The 18010-nt window shown below is 38.5% G+C and overlaps 1 protein-coding gene across 1 annotated transcript in view; it reads right to left on the bottom strand.

The window, feature by feature from the left end:
• Positions 1 to 1427: 1427 nt before the first annotated feature.
• LOC126183659 (methionine aminopeptidase 2-like) overlaps positions 1428 to 18010 on the bottom strand; it is a 128725-nt gene continuing 112142 nt past the window's right edge. Inside the window, exons 8-9 of the mRNA XM_049925804.1 lie at positions 11445 to 11619; positions 1428 to 2529 (exon numbers count right to left, since the gene is read on the bottom strand). Of these exons, the coding sequence (XP_049781761.1) occupies positions 2277 to 2529; positions 11445 to 11619 (428 nt within the window). The 3' untranslated portion in view covers positions 1428 to 2276. The remainder of the gene's footprint in view (positions 2530 to 11444; positions 11620 to 18010) is intronic.

Below are 18010 nucleotides of genomic sequence, written 5' to 3'. Positions count from 1 at the left end.
AGGTGATTGAAAGAAGTATGCAATTATATAAACAGAAATGACACTTTCATTCAAAGACACCAAAGTCACTGTGATTCATGACGGTCCCTTGGGCATTACAAAAGGCTTGTTATAGTTCTTGATAGGGTGTGTGATCACCATGGACAGCACTGCATGCTCTGAAACATGCTCCCATGCTGGCCCCAAGGTTGGTAAAGAGTTCTTGTGGCAGGCATTCCATTTCTCCACCAGTGAAGTTGACAACTGCTGGATTGTTGTTGGAACACATGGACATCCTGCAAATGCATCCTACATGCGCTCGATGGGATTTAAGTCAGGGGATTGGGTAGGCCAGTCCATTCGCAAAATATTCCCTCATTCCAAGAACTATTCCAAACGTGATGTTCAATTCAGTCACCCATTGTCAGTCATAAAAATGGTGTCAGGGTCGAATAAACCACTGAAACGACACACATGGGGAAGGAGTACAGCATCATAACAACATTGACTAATGAGTGTAATATGTCAAAAGATCTGGAGATCATACACCCACATAACGGACTGTCTATGCACACCATAACACCTGGATCACAAAACCGTGGTCTTTGACAATGTTCCTGGGTACATTACGTGTTCCCATCCATCATATGATGGTATGTGCAGCAATGGTGAACATGCTGATTTTGATTGTCCAGGTGTTATGGTGTGGAGAGACATAATGTTGCATGGGCATATGATCTTGGGCATAGATATGGTACAGTCATCAGTCAACATTATTGTGATGCTGTGTGCCTTCCCCACGTGTGTATTTTCAAGTGTGCACTTGGCCTGGACTTAATTTTTATGGATGGCAATGCGCGACTGTGTGGAACAGTGCAGATTGAGGTGTTCTTGGAAGAGAGGATATTCAGTGAATGGACTGGACTGGTCTGCTCATTCCTCTGGCATAAATTCCATTGAGTACACGAGAGATGTGTTTGGGAAACATACTGCAGCACATACACATGCATCAATGACCATTCAGTAATTGTCAAGGAAGGAACGGAACACCCTAATACAGAAAGTCCTTACCAACACTGTGGCCAGCATGGGAGCAAATTGCAGAACGTGCATTGCCATTCATGGCCATTACAAACCCTATTAAGAACCACATTCTGCCTTTTGTAATGTCCAGGGTACCATCTTGAATCACAGTGACTTCAGTATAATAGCTCATTATAAATGAAAGTGTCTTTCCATTCATTTCATTGCATATTTCTTTCAATTACCTTCTGTACTAAAATGTAGCATTTCTTTCTATATATGGTCCGAGTTTCATTGAGCTTTTACATGGCCGTGACCAATCATGTGAAAGGTACTTTGGTACTTTCATCCTTAAGTTTTGCACATCAGCATATAGATAATTTTCAGTACTTTTTAATTGGGGTTGTTTTGCAATTAAATCACTGTTAATTTTCTTCAGAGACATTCATTAACAGAATATAAAGACACACAGAACTTAGAAAAGTTCATATCCAGACAAAACAATTATAGATTTTACACCACCAATTTTATATACTCTGAACTGTACTATTTAACATGTCATGTGGACCTGGCCAAGGTGACTGCACCAACTTTCTCCATTTTCTTCATGTTATGGGGTATATTGCTTTTACAGCAAAAATTCTGGCCTACTGCAACTAGTAAACTGTAAGGATGACGTGGTATCAGTAAATCCACCATTTATGATGAATAAAACAAAGATCATACACTTTCACAAAAACTGATACATGGAAATTACATGTAGGCTCAGAATCAAAATATTGCAGCCTCTTTGTATTTTGCACATTTTAACCTAAAAAACAGCTATATTATCTTACTTGACATTTATGCTACATCCTAAATTTTGTTGTGTTACACATTCAAGAAATTTAGTCAGTGCATTAAGGAAGACACACAGTAAAATTAGCTATCAAATCCATTGAAAAATTTAAACCAGAAATTAGGGTGTTAATGTTATAAATACTGCATTGATTTGTTCCAGAACCAAGAAAGGTATCGATACATTATTCATTTTATCAACATTCAGAATATGAAGGTCTGCACATATTACTGAAAATTTCACAACGTGAGTACATAAAGTGTCAATGTTTCACAACAGAAAGTCTTCAACATGCCACTGTATGAGCAATGGAATCTGGTACAGTTCTTACCAGGAAGCTGCTTTTCACAAAAAAAAAGTTCAACATTGTGTATCATACAAGTAAAGAAAAGGAACTATCACAAAACAATAAAATGAAAAGTACTGTTGCAAGAATTCAATAATCTTCACCCCGGCTCACTACTTCTTTGCATGTTGGACGCAACAAAATTGTATGCTCAAACTGTGCAGTGTATGATCCTTTAACATCACAAAGTGGTGGATATGCATCAACAATGTGTTTGTCCTTCAGATCCTTCAATGCCATGTGGTATTTCGTACAACCGACTCTTTCTAACCAGCGACGGCAAAATGCTAGTGTGCCAAAATGCTTGTTTATTGTATTCAGTAATGACTGTGAGGACTGCAACCTGGAACAGGAAAAAAATTGCAGGTTTCTGTAGTATCACAGGTACTTTAAATCATTAAATGGTAAAACACACACACACACACACACACACACACACACCACACACACACACACAGAGACCACAGTCCCTCACTGCTGTTGCATATTTTTTAACATTTCCCATTTAACAATGATTAAGGTTTTTTAAATACTGTTTCAACTGGAATGGAACTATTACCAAAGCTCCACAATTATCTACACTAACAGAAAAAGACTGCAACACCAGAAAAAATTGATGAAGAGTAATGAAACCCTGGGAAAACAATTGTCTAGGTAACATACGTAAGCGATTGACATTCCACAATTGCAGGTTAATGTAAGCATGAGATAAGCCATTGCAAATGTGAAATGCTAGTACATAAATAACCAGTGTAGCTGCCAGCATGTTGAATACAAGCATGCAAAAGTGCATGTACTGTGTTGTACTGGTACCAGATGTCAGTTTGTGGGATGGAGACCATGCCTATTGCACTCGGTCAGTCAACACAGGGAGGGTTAAAGCTCGTTGCGCACGATGCCAGAGTTGTCATCTGATGACGTCCCATACGTCCTCGATTGGAAAGAGATCTCGAGATCGAGCACGGCCAAGGCAACATGTCGACACACTGTACAGCATGTTGGGTTACAACATGTGGTATGTGAGCAAGCATTACCCCATTGGAAAACATACCCTGGAAAGCTGTTCACGAATGGCAGCACAAAAGGTTGAGTCACCACAGTGATGTACAAATTTACAATGATGCTGCGTAGGATAACTCTGAGAGCCGTCCTGCTCCCATACGATATCGCATCCCTGACCGGAACTTCAAGTGTAGGCCCAGTGTGTCTAGCATGCAGACATGTTGGCTGCAAGCCCCAAAATGGCCTCTTCCTAACCAGCACAGGGCCATCATTGGCACTGCGGTAGAACCAACTTCCATCAGAAAGCACAACAGGTCTTCACCCTGCCCTTCAATGAGCTGTCGCTTGACACTATTGAAATCACTGGAATGCACGCTATAGGGCTTATGGCTCAGAGCTGGCCTTCAAGTAACCAATTTGTAACAGTTCGTTCTGTCACTGTGGTGCGAACTGCTGCTCAAATTACTGCTGCAGATGCAGTACAATGTACCAAAGCTATAAGCTGAATACATAATGGTCTTCCTTCTCCATAGTGCCACACAGCTGTTGGAGGCCTCATAATCTTGTGACTGTACAATCCCATGACCACCACTGCCAGCAATCGTGTACAGTGGCTACATTCCTGCCAAGCTTTTCTGCAATATCGTAGAAGGAACATCCAGCTTCTCATAGCACCCTATTAAACGACCTAGTCCTAACTGAGTAACGTGTTGAATGTGGCGTCTTTGACACCTTTAAGGCATTCTTGAATAATATCAACTCACCACATCCAATCTTTAAGGTAAGTAATATGCACAGCCTTTACAGCATATATTTAAAGCAAACCTGATTTGCAAAGTGGTGCGTCTATCACTACATTATGCGACTCGTGCAAAATTTTAATGGACATCACCTTTGAGATATGGAAACATGCCTACCAATTTTGTTTATGTTGCAAAATTCTTTCTCAGTGTTGCAATTTTTTTGCTGTCAGTGTAAGTTAAACGATGGTTTAGCATGACCCACACAGCTCTTCAGTTTCCATAGTGATAATTTGTTTAATAACATGACTCAGGATTCTATTGTGTACAACTTTTTCAGTGATACTTGCTGAGGAAAGTCATCATAATACAGACCTTATAGAGGTCTGTCTTCCTCTTTTCATCTAAATGCATTACTAATGAATATTTTAATGACAGATAACTAACAGTTTTGAAATAATATGTTACACAGATAACTCACTATGGTACTGATGTCTACAATACCAGAATTTTTATACTGCAAAACTTCCCGATGATGATGATGATGATGATGGTATGTTGATGCGGGCACATGGCAGGGAGGTTTTTAACACCCATACCAAAATTTCATGAGATGAGTGTGGTTAAAGGGTGCAAAATGATTAAAAATGTAACTACAAATAAAAACAGAAATAATGTCTTAAGAATGTGTGCACACACACATACATATGCACACCCATAAACCCTATCACTGTCGCATCCCCAACCACGTACAAAAAACAATGGAAATATGTGAGATTGAAAACAGTAAAAAGAAAAAAGCTAGTGAGAGAAGTAAAAGAATACAACAGATAGCAATGGCTGGCCAATCACTGAAACAAAATGGGTCAGCCAACCACTAAGCAACAATATGCATGAATGTGTGGTGTCCGTTCTTTCAGACATGTCCGAAAGGACAGGCACCATGCAGAATCCGCAGCTGATTCCACGTAATGTCCTGAAGCAGTGATCCCCTCCCTTTCCTTTCCTTTCCTTTCCCCTCCTCTCTACATACACTATGCAACACGCTAAAATCTCCAGCCTAAAAGCTTTGACTGGAGTCACGACACTTCACACAACTTTAAAAACCTTTGTCACACTGATCTCGTCATCAGCTAGAATAGAAGGCAGATCCCCACCGAAATTACTTGCTTCTTTCTTATCACAATATAAAACGCACTTAGTAAAAATGTGACATTCAATTATTTACATGCCACAGTCATCACAGACCAGGGGATCCTCTTGCCGGACAGTGACTAATTCGGAGGTGGCTCAGGGTCACTTCACACCACCTGAGTGACATGCAGAAGATCTGCCAAAACCATATAGTTGGCTTTATCAAGTGCAGCTTATTCCCTCACTGCCAGCCACCTCAAATGTAACTGAAACACACAGAGATTGAAATGTAAAATATGGAGTTCAATCCTTCTTGTAATAATTCTGTGCCCCTGTAGGAGCCAAGGTGGAGATTTGGTCCAACTTTGATGTAAAACTTTCAAACCAGCAACACCCATCTCTAAAAGGCAATCCTTTTTGTGAATCCCATAGAAACTAATCACTTGTTGTCAGTTATGAAGAAGCCTTTCCATTGGTGGAAGAGCCACTGTATGGTGTGCAGATGCATACGGTGTGAACAGCATTCTATAGACCTCTTGCACAATGACTTGTTGCCCGATGTGAAGCAGTCGCTCAATGGCCTCAGAGCAAAAACTAAATACGAGGCTGGTTCTAATTACACCAGTGGCCAGCTCAATTCCTCCAGAGTGCACCACTCCCAGCGCAAACTAGAGCAGTCTGCTTGCAACTGTGACTGAGACATTTTAAAATACGGAGTTCTTTTATGGACCATATTTTAGATTGCTAAGGTGTGCTAACCACTGAAGTTAAGACTCAGATGTGAGGCCCTGTCTTTAAAAGTAAGAACAGTGTACACTGTCCACAACTCTGGAAAGTTTAAAACATAATGTGAACATTTGAAGAGAATGCACACAAACTTTCCAGAGGAGAAATTAAAGTCTCTCTTCGCCACCCATTCCTCCAACCATAGAATAGCCATTTGCAACTGATAAGTTGTTGCTGCAAGGCTTAAGGAGGAACAAAAGAGAGAGATGTTGTCAACAAACAAAGAACACTAACCAGGAAGTTTGCCTACTGATGCAATACTATTAATAGCTATTGCACACAGTCACACTTAAAACACTACCTTGATAGACAATCGTTCTCTTGTCCGAAAAGGGTCAGACATGACATCACCGATTCAACACCTAAAATAGCATGTCAAGGAGGACTGTATAAACATGTTAAGACTGCCTCAAAAAATGCATTCACAGAGCTGTGTGAGAATAATGTGTCTCCGAGTTGTATTGTAGGTATTATCGATGTCAAAAAGTCTATGCACTAAGTGACGCCAGTGCAGGTACACCTGTTACAGAGCTGCTAAAGGAGGGCCAGGTTATCAAAAACGGAGCGTATCTCCTGAAACCATACTGAAAGCAATTAAGGAGCTGCTGGATTCTAAGATCCATACAATGCAGTGGTTGACCATTCACTCCCAACATATTTCCCACACAGCCATTGAGGACAACTGTATAGTAACTATTTCGATATGTGTGGTCCTTCCCAGATTGCAAAAGTGGAATTAAAACTTCATTTCGCCACAAGTCATGAAAGTGTCCTTGCACCCAAATGAGGTTAAAAAGTTTGAAGAGGATTTCCTTGCTCCACCATGTGATGTGGCATAACACAAAACATTCAATGTTCAGTCTAGTAGTCTCTGTAATGATGATGCAACATGGGTTTAAATTGTCCAGTACTACACAAAGATATTATTTTTGAAGGATTTCATCTTGTTTTCGGCTGTTAGGATTGCTAGAGCTAAATGAAATCCTTTAAAAATTTCTACGAGAAAATAATTGAGAAAGGTATTAAGTCTTAAGTGTACCTACTTATTGTCAGTAGGTTTTATTCCTCAGGAAACCATTACACTAGTTACTGACTACTTGTCTTGCCAATGCTAGTGACGTCTTGTATCTGAAATGTACATCCTTTAAAGCTCTGCCCCAGACTCTATATTGCTGTTCGAGGCTATATTACTTGAGTAACAGAGAACCTGCAACTACCAGACAACTGACGAAGAATAAAGATGAATGGATTGTGGTTTATCTGCAGCCTTTAAAAGAATACTGCCTGCCTTTAAACTTCTAGCAGTACTTCCTCTGGAGAACCACTCACAAAGTTAATGCTTAAATCATTACATGCTTGATTTTACGGTAACATTTTTCCATTGAGCAAAGCCTTTTGGTACATGTTAATTATTTTTCATGTCTTCAAAATTTTTCGTATTTATTAATACACAAATATATGATCAGGATTCTATTGGTACAAATTCCAAAACAATACAATCATTTTATTACAACTGTAAATTACGCCATGCTAGAAGACAAGACAAAGGAACCCTCAGATATTTAGACATGGTCACAAAATAAATGGGCTTGACAGATACAACTATAAGAACAAGGAGAATATTTCATAGTAGTAAAAGCGTGTGTGTTGTGATATTATAGGCTCCAAGCTAGCCTTTGGTGAAAGTGTGGAATGTAAATGGTGGTTGGAAATGACAGTTTTTCTGGGGCACAGAAGGGGTTGCTCAGTTACCTGTACACAGGATTCTTGTTTTTGGGTGACTGACAGTTGGTGAGGAAAATGCATGTTACAGGTGAGTGGCAAGTTGGTAACGTTTAGTCAAAACACACGATTTAGTGTTAATGTGCATTTACATCTGACACTTTTCTCCAGAGTCACACAGGAAATCGCTCTGACTCTTTACATACTGACAGAAATCATTTGAAATTTATGTAATGGATATGTGTCTGATAGCTCCCAAAACATTATAATTTATAATGAATACACGTTAGCCTTAAAAGAAGAGTACAGTAAGGTAACTGTTGAATCGGTAAAAAGCTACATTCAGTTTCTCAGTATGGAAGGTGTAGATTTATATATCATTCAGATTTGCTTGACAAATTGAAAAAATCCACTAGCTGAAGCAACTGAATTCAAGTTACTAAACCTATAAGAAGTGGGATTTGATAGTAGCTTATTCTCTTCCATTTCTCTCAAGTACGACTTACTGAAAGTTTCTTTTCATTTTTTGCACAAATATTTGGACGAGAGACTTCTCATTTTGGCTGCAACATATTTGGCAAAAACATCAAACTTATCCTCTTCTTCATTCAATGTGTATATAGTTCTTGCACAAATAAATCACTTATTCTAACAAATTTACTTTTCATCTTGATGGGTGGTAGGTTACAATGATTCACTTCCTCACTCTTTTGTGATGTGTCTTGACTGGCAGATGTGTTTTTGTTTCCATTTGCAGGCTCCTGCACTGCACCATTCTACTCAAAACACAGTAAAGGAAATAAATGAATTAAGTTTATTACAACTTGTACCAAATGTCATTACTTTTCAATTTTTGTTACAGTCACTATCTACATCAGAAGACAGTTAATGTTGCCAACAAATTTAAATGAAAGTTGACCTTCCCCATATGTTTGGTTGCTACTGATGGCAAACACGCTCTTATCCTAGCTCCTCCACAGAATACTGGCAGTTATTATTTTAACCATGAAGAGCAGCATAGTGTTGTTTTAATGGCAACTTTTGATGCCATTTACAAATTCCTCATTGTCATAGTTGGCAGGAATGGAAGAGTAACAGGTATGGGAGTTTTCAAAGGCAGTGGGGTTGAAGATTTCATTAAAACCACATCATCAGGTCTCGAATTGATGCCCCTCCCAGGAAGAATACCGCTTGTGCCACATGTTTTTGTAGCTGATGATGCTTCTCCTTCACAATCTCATACTATGAAACCATACACATTTAACTGTTCAGGTTTCATCAGAATTTATAACTTCAGACACCCTAGAGCAAGGTGAATAGTGGAAAACACCTCTGGTATTAAGTCTACCAGACTTGGAGTATTAAGGCTTCTCTGTCTCCAAACTGTGTGGAATCTGTAGTTTTGGCCCTTTTCAGTTTACGTTATTGGTTATTGTTTAAAAAATATTCTGCAAACTTACACACATCCAGAGGCATATTTGACTGATAAAATTTAGTAACAAGTGAAATAATACATGGCAGTAATTAAAGAACTACTTAAAGAATGCTATAGTAGTATGTGAAGTGTGGAGAGAATATTTTGTCAGCAGATAAGGCGAAGTTCCTATCCAATACAGATTCGTGTTAACAATTAAACTGGAATAAATAAATAAATAAATTATTAATTTTTCTTTATCTATCAGCGGTAAATTTCCTCCTGCCCATTTGCACGCTAAGCTTTCTTACAGAAGTAACGGCAAATTGAAGTACAACCATCTTGATACATGCAATAATTCTTCAATGCCCTGGCAGATATTGTCTTTGCACTTTTCTTAAATTCACTGTTAATTTGATTTCTTGAGTTAGGAATTTTTCTTTGAATCTCTTCTACAGTTGTACTAAATTCTTATACCATTTCTGTTAAGGCATTATATTTCTTCACACTGTCTTTATAACTTTAAACAAGTAACACCCCAAAGTTCAGGTTTTATGTGGTACATGTTAATTCTTCAACTTTTAACCGCTCTTTCTTGTCATCCAAGTTCGCTCGACACTTACTTCTTGGTGCCAGGAAATTAGACAAGCAGCCACCTTCCGAGATATTTGTTGGGGTGAGTTTGAACTTGCAAACAAACAGTGTTTACGACTGCTGGTACAGGTGCATAAACACATACCACTGGTGGTCAAAATATAAATTTCTGACACGAATTCTTCACCAGTTACATTAGACACAGTTTCTGACATAAATGTCATGCAATAGCTGTCCGAATTAAATGTACCTTTAGCAGAAGTAGTAGTTTAACTGTTACCTCCAAACTTGAGTGTTGTTGCTGCCTAATACCTGCACAACTGGAAGTACTTTGCCAATGTTTCAACAGCCAAATGTTTACGACAGACAGCAGTGCAAAATAAACTATTCTTTTAATCCAGAAACTTGTTTGCCTACATATTTGGTACCTATTCCTGCCTGTAACTGTTTCAGTTATACCGTATTACAGACACTGGAAAATAGTTGAGGGGATTGTTGGACTTTATGTGAGAATTCTTGTTGACCCCTAGACTGTGGGATTCCTTACGTGTTTCAGGTAAAAAATGCACTATTTTAAAACTGCCTCCTTCTATGTCAATACATTTTATCAATTTTTTCTAGAGAGTGTATTCCATCCCTGAAATGATACTATACAAGAACGCCCATCCACAAAAAGCAAACAATGTAAAGTCCACATTGGAATACCAACAATTATGGAAAGAACAGATTGCTACTCAACATAAAGATGACACATTGATTTGCAAACAGGCACAATGGAAAGACTGTTGCCTATTAAGTTTTCGGCCAAAGCCATCGTCAGAAAAGAAACACACATGCACTCACACCAGCAAGCACACCTCACACATGACTGCTATCTCTGGAGAGAGAGTGAGGTGTGCTTGTTGTCTGAATGCATGTGTGTTGTTCTTTTCTGATGAACACTTGGGCTGAAAGCTTGATATGCAACAGTCTTTTCGTTGTACCTGTCTGCAACTCACTGTGTCATCTTCACGGTGAGTAGAAATCTATCCTTTCCATAATTGTACATTTACAAAAATATAACAAAGCAATTGTTTCCCAGCAACAAATTTCTTTGTATGTGGCTACAGGTGCATAAAAAAAAATCTTGTTAATATGGCAGATATTCCAAGGCCCCACAATGGTCACAGTATTTCCAGCAGATAAAACCCAATTGGATTATTCCAAGCAGGGCTGCCAGGTTTCCATCAATTGCTTTGATTGCTGTTCCTTGTCTAATGGGAAGATGTAGAAACAAATCACATCTCAAGAAACAAGGACAGATTTCTTACTAAAATGCTCCTAATGTAGTTGAGAAATTTCTTTTGCATGTGTTTCTGATCGAGATAGAATTGGTGAAAAGCAGCAAAGTTGTGTATTATCCAAGCAAAGCACCAGCACTAAATATAAACAATTACAAGAAGAGCAGAAAAGTATTAAAAACTGTTCTGGACATCCTCTTAAGGTCATTATGTAAAATATACTAGAATTAATAAAAGTAAGCTGTCATCAATGTCATCTCTGTGCTAGTCTGACTATCTACTTCTTCTTCCATCACTATCAATAACTATACTGAACTCAAACTAATTGCAAGACTGATATGAAGTAGGAACATAAAATTACAATCTAGACAATTTACTTTATTATTATGTGAACCGAAACAACTTTCCAATAAACCTGTGTATCATAAGAGAAATCATATGAGCAGTTTTTGTTAGGAGTGAGTCCATCTACACACATCAAAACGGAAACATCTGTAGAAATGCCACGCTTGAGAGGGATAATTGGTATAAAGATATATAGTATCTTGACATTCACTAACAGCAATAAGTCAGGAATTTAACTGACCGTAAGTGACCAGGAGATGCATCAAAATTCTTCATATAGTGAGAGACTTCCATATCTTCATGAACCTGACCACGACCAGTAGAACCAAATGTCTCTATTGCGTATACTTCATTTTCTTCCATTACTGTAGCTTCACCTCCTTTTACTATAGGCACAGTTTTTCCTGCGTGAATTCCTGAAAATATAATATTTAAGTATATTTACATTTTCATAATATAGCTACAATATAAAAATACACCATAAAATTACAGGAGGAAAAAACTGGATTTTAAAATATTTATCAGATTGTTGTCACAAACAAATTAGAGAAGCATTTTGTTCTGTCGTACACTTCAAGCTCTTTACAGGGAAAGTGTAGCCATCCTTTTCCTCACTGCTTAATGTCACCGGCAGTTCATGATTGGCTGAAATAAAGTCCTGTACTTTGTTTGTGTAACACAGTAAGTATTGAGTATTTTCGTAAGTTTTGTGCTGTGTAGTGCTTGCCGTACTTTTCAAAGCGAGAAGGAAAAACGCTTTATAGGTTTCCTTCTTAAGGGAGAAATGCAGTAAGAAGAAGAATCAGGCTGATGAAAATCAGCAAAGCAAACTTACAACTTGCAAGGTAACCTTGACTGTGGGTAGTACATACAGTTTTTGTGCATTAATGTAAATTATAAGATTCAAAATTCACCGACAAGTACATCACATAGCAAAGACCTGCAGTGTTTTAACTTGAACAAACTTGTGATGAAAATTGCTGCACAATGTTGTGGGGTTAAATTCTTAATGTATATACACTTTATCTGTGGACAGTTGTAGTTAATGTGCAATTCCTGAAGCATGCTTTTCTTATTTGTTTACTAGTGTTTCTCAGTATTTTATGGAGGTTTCTTTACTACTGGGAACTGTCTCAAATGCAGATACTAGGAATAATATGTAAAATGTTGTTATACATGATTTTTTTAAAAGTTAAATTACTTTTGAGCCATTTAGTAAGTAGCATATGATAGATGAACAGTGTGTTACTAAAACATTTTGTGCAGATTGTTACCATTATCAATAATGTGTGCAAAGTTTTGTTGTTTTACAGTTGGACCTTTTTTTTAAACTTTCAGAAATTATTTTAATGGACAGTTAAGAAATTTTTTGCACCTTTAATGACAACAGTCATAATGAGAGTATCTAATACTGATTTCATTGTCTAATTAGAATCATTTCACTCAGAACGAATTTGAAACCAGTAGAGCTGATGAATTAATGGAGCTTAACTCAATGCTGAACCAACCATTTCCTGCCATCGTAAACCACCAGTGGTATGCAAGTCCACTGCTGAGAGGAAACATGTTTGAAATACAACCTAAGGAACCACGTAACACAGAAAAATAACTTTTACACCTTCAGTAACTTTGAAATTTTAATCATACTAACATCTGCTGTTGAATCACAATTGTCTGAAACACTATAATAACACATCTGATTTACTGGTTTAATCAACAGAGTGTACAACATTTAGGCCCATCAGGCTGCTGATCATAAATTGACCACATACATAAAGTGAGCCGAAGTACCAAAATACATCATCTTAACGATAATCACTGTATATACTTTGCCAATGAATTAGAACAAAAGTTTTGCTTTCTCACAGTTTCAGTAAGGATTATACCTTTGAGTGTACTCCTTTGGAGACAACATTTCAGGTCAGATAATTTTAACTGCTACGTGTGCAATGATGTAGACTCAAAAATTGCATTTCCTGTAGCTGTACATGCTTGAAATGGGAAACTATTGGTATCAAGTGCCAAATACCTTGGAGGAGGGAGGAGGATATTAGTGTTTAACATCCCACTGACAAAGAGATCATTAGAGAGAGAGAGCACAAGCTCAGATTAGGGAAGGATGGGGGAAGGAAATCTGTCAAGCCCTTTCAAAGGAACCACCCCACCATTTGCCTGAGGCGACCTATGGAAATCACAAAAAACCTAAATCAGGATGGTCAGATGTGGGTTTGAACCATCATCCTCCCAAATGCGAGTCCAGTGTGCTAAAAATACCTTGGATAGAATGCACTGTAGAGTGTTTTATCATGTCTTCTTTTGACTTGCATTCAGTTGAAAATACTGTCTACATTTAGTGTTTGCCATGAAGAAACCCAATGATATGCTCATTATAAAAACTGTTAAAATGAATTATGATTCAAATATTCAAGCTGGAAGTGCAATACTGTAAACAGGAACATAGGACACAAAAATGGGTTAATTTCCACAGCTATTAGGTTTTTGTGATGATTGACAAATTAGCTTACACTTCTGCCCCACAAAGGAAGTGTTTTAGCGTGGTTAAGAATCTACCAAGATATATTTTACACCACCAATGTAATGCTGCAGTTGTGTTTATTAGCACATAATAATTTTTGAAAGACAGCATCTTTATTAAAAAGTAAAATTTGTGATTTGAAGTATGCTTGTTTCAATGTTGAGCCTCTTTACATGTATTCAGTGTAAAAAAAAAAAAAAACCAACCTTATGCACATGATGAACAAGATATATATACTGAAGGAGAAGAATTATATAAATGGCAATAAATAATTACTCAGCATGATACATATAGTTGTAAAATAAAGTTGTTGTTTAATAGGTTGGTGCATCAGTTCATAACGTTTTTGTTTTGCACACTAGCATTGAAGTTGCTTTGGGTTTATTTATCAATTGTCATTTTTTATTCGTAGTTCACAGTTGCTATTTGAGATTACATACTGTCATTTTGTCATTTGGAGATAGTGAATGGAGCCGTGGACACCAGAAAATGGATTTCCAAATGGAGAAATCTGAACATTTCCAATATACTCTTCTGTATGAGTTCAATACAGGAGCGACAGTAACAGAGGCAGCCAGAAACATTTTTGCCGTGTATGGGGATAATGCTATTGGAGAGAGCACACCAAGAAAATGGTTTTCTCATTTTTAGGAGGATCATTTTGACATTAGTGACTCTCCACGTTCAGTTAGACCTTCAGAATTTTTGATGGTCATTTAAATGCACTAATCCACAATGATCCCTATCAAGTGTACTTTAGAACTGACAAATGTGATGAACTGTGATCATTCCATCATCATCAACATTTGCATGGAATGGGGAAGGTTCAAAAATCAAATTTATGGGTGCTGCATGCTCTAAGATAAAATCACGAAAATCAGCAGTTGGCCATATGTGCCTCTCTGCTTACGTATCATCAATTGACTTGTAAACAATACCAACCATTCCCATCCAATGTTGTTACTGGTGGCAAGAAATGGTGTCTTTATGCTAACATACAGAAAAGAAAGGAATCATTGGGCTCAAAGAAAGCAGCAATTCCCTGTACAAAAACCTGTAAGCATCCACAAAAAATAAAGTTATGCATGTAGTGGAACAGTGATGATGTAGTGTAGTACGAATTGCTACCCTGAGGTGTAACCATCACTACTGACATTTTTACGTGTACCTGTTGTGTTCATTAAACTTGTGGGAAAACACCACAAACTTATCTACCAACCCAATATTTATAGCTCCAAACTATTGCAGGCAATGCCTGCTCTTGATAAATTTACAGTTCCTTCCCATAAGAAATGATGGTCATTTTTGCCGCACACCCAAGAAACTCTTGAGGAGAGTAAAATACTTTACTTTTCATCCATTTGAAATTTATTTATTGGCACTGTGTAATCATGTTCGGGTAATTTGCTGAACTAAACAAGATCAAGATATTTGTAGCCAGCGTAGCATATGGTGTATTAATTGAGGCACAGAATCATAAGGGCCACAGGCACAGGAACAAAGTTCTGAGAAAAATAGATTTTTGTGAATATCAAATTTGTAGACAAATCACCAACCCTGTAGGTCTAATTTATTTTTTAACCACGTCTTGACATTATATTTCCTATGAAAAAATAAGGTACTTCCTTCACGTTATGAAAAATTAATTAATATTTAGGTTTATATTGTTTATTAATATTAATTCACAATATTTCTGTATGTAGTGTGTTTTGACATTTGTGAAGTTTGTAATTAATGAGTAATTACAATCAGAACGTAAATAACAGTTACTAAATGCAACGCACACACAATTATGATTTGTTCCAACACTTCATAATTCTCATTACGATCATTTTCATTAGGCACATTCTGTGGTTTGCCGTTCAGATAAAACTGCCAATATACCTCCAATTAGGCACATGGATCTAGTTCTGTGGTACTGTTGGTGCATAAACATTGTCCTTAATGAAACCCCATAGGAAGAAGTCACAGGGCATCAAACCGGGTGACCAAGAATGCCAACTGAGAATTGCTAAGTTGCTAGCTGTTTGATGATGAATCCAACGGTTCAGTAGAGTTTCATTCAGATATTCACGTATTTTTCGACTCCAGTGAGAAGGTGTACAGTCTTGTTGAAAAAATGAAGGTGACCTCATTCAGTTTTGGGAAAAACCAATTTTGTAACATGTCAAGGTACTACTTACTGTTAATCATGTTTCCATCAAAGGACAGACAGACTGTGAACAGGCGAGTGGGATATCGCACAAAACATATTGACTTTGGGTGAAAGCACAAAAGCGTGCAGGCCGACCTCATCTGCTGACTGACAGAGACCGCTGACAGTTGAAGAGGGTTGTAATGTGTAATAGGCAGACATCTATCTGGACCATCACATAGGAATTGCAAACTACATCAGGATCCACTGCACGTACTAAAAGGTGAGAGGTGGGAAAACATGGATTTGACGGTCGAGCGGCTGCTCATGAGCTACAAATCACGCCGGTAAATGCCAAATGACACCTCGCTTGGTGTAAGGAGCATAAACATTGGACGATTCATCAATTGTAAAACGCTGCGTGGAGTGACGAATCATGGTACACAATATCGTCATCCTATGGAGGATGTGCATATGGCGAATGCCCGGTGAATGACATATGGCGAATGCTCGGTGAATGACATATGGCAAATGCCTGGTGAATGACATATGGCAAATGCCTGGTGAATGACATCTGCCAGTGTGTGTAGTGCCAACAGTAAAATTCGGAGGAGCTGCTGTTGTGGTGTGGTCATGTTTTTCATGGAGGGGCAGGCACTCCTCATTGTTTTGCATGGCACTATCACAGCACAGGCCTATATTGATGTTTTAAGCACCTTCTTGCTTCCCACTGTTGAAAAGCGATTTGGGGATGGCGACTCCATCTTTCAACATGATCGAGCACCTGTTCGTAATGCACGGCCTGTGGCGGAGTGGTTACATGACAATAACATCCCTGTATTGGACTGGCCTGCACAGTGTCCAGACCTGAATCCTACAGAACACCTTTGGGATGTTTCGGAACGCCGACTTCGTGCCAGGCCTCACCGACTGACATCGATACCTCTCCTCAGTGCAGCACTCCGTGAAGAATGGGCTGCCATTTCCCAAGAAACCATTCAGCACCCAACTGAATGTATGCCTGCGAGAGTGGAAGCTGTCATCAATGCTGAGTGTGGGCCAACACCGTACTGAATTCCAGCATTACCGATGGAGGGCACCACTTACTTGTACGTTATTTCCAGCCAGGTGTCCGGATACTTTTGATCACATAGTGTACATTTGTATAATACGAGAATGGCATTTAAGGATACTTCATTGACTGCAACAGATGAAGCTCCTGCAATGATTGGTAAAATAATACGAACATGTTATACTGTGTCATAATTATTCATTGTATTGTCATAATGTAATAATTATTACAACGCAAAGAATACGAATGTGACTACAAACTTCAGCATCACGAGTCCACAGTGTATTGTCGGCAGCCTTTGGCCCCATTCACGAATAAGAGAAGAACACAAGTTGTGTGCCCACGGGCAGCCTCATGGGCATCTCATGCACCCAGCCCTGATCTGGGCATTTAGTTGCTCAACAGTTGCACATCTATTCACCCGCACACACCTCTACAGCTGTTATTCATCGACGTCACCTATGGTCCTTGACACAACACAGTGCCTCGGCATTGGTTTTGGATAACACCACATTGCCACATATGGTATACTTTAACTACAGTGGCACACGAAAAGGTTACAAACTTGCCATTTCAGAAATGCTTTTACTCTTGGCCTGAAAGCCAATGATCATGCCCTTTTGGACATCAGATTAGTCTCTCAGTTTCCGCATTATGACAGCAACTGCACTGTTTTCCGTGTCCCCCAGCATGCATTATATACCGTCCACTACTAGGGCTGCCACCACCGCCTATGAGTGGTTATTGCATGTTGATGTTGAACGTCAGTGATGGTCACATTAATGTGACTGGACCACGTATTTCCTGTAAAGGGTGCACGGGAGTAGGGAAGTCTGCTGCACGCCATACAAGTTTACCATTTGCTGTGTTGGGTCACTTTAGCAGTAGAATTAATGAAGTTGACAGTTACAGTTCAATAGTCTTTGTGCTGCCAATTTTCAGCTAGAAATTTTTACACACAGCTTGAGCAACACTCAGGCACTGTCTACTTCTCTCTCTCTCTCTCTCTCTCTCTCTCTCTCTCTCCCCCTCTCTGCAAGTACAGATGAGTTTAACAATGTTTAA

This window comes from Schistocerca cancellata, chromosome 4 (assembly GCF_023864275.1).
Source record: "Schistocerca cancellata isolate TAMUIC-IGC-003103 chromosome 4, iqSchCanc2.1, whole genome shotgun sequence".
NCBI lineage: Eukaryota > Metazoa > Arthropoda > Insecta > Orthoptera > Acrididae > Schistocerca > Schistocerca cancellata.
The sequence above is the reverse complement of the archived record's forward strand: the minus strand, read 5'-3'. Positions and strand labels throughout refer to the sequence as shown.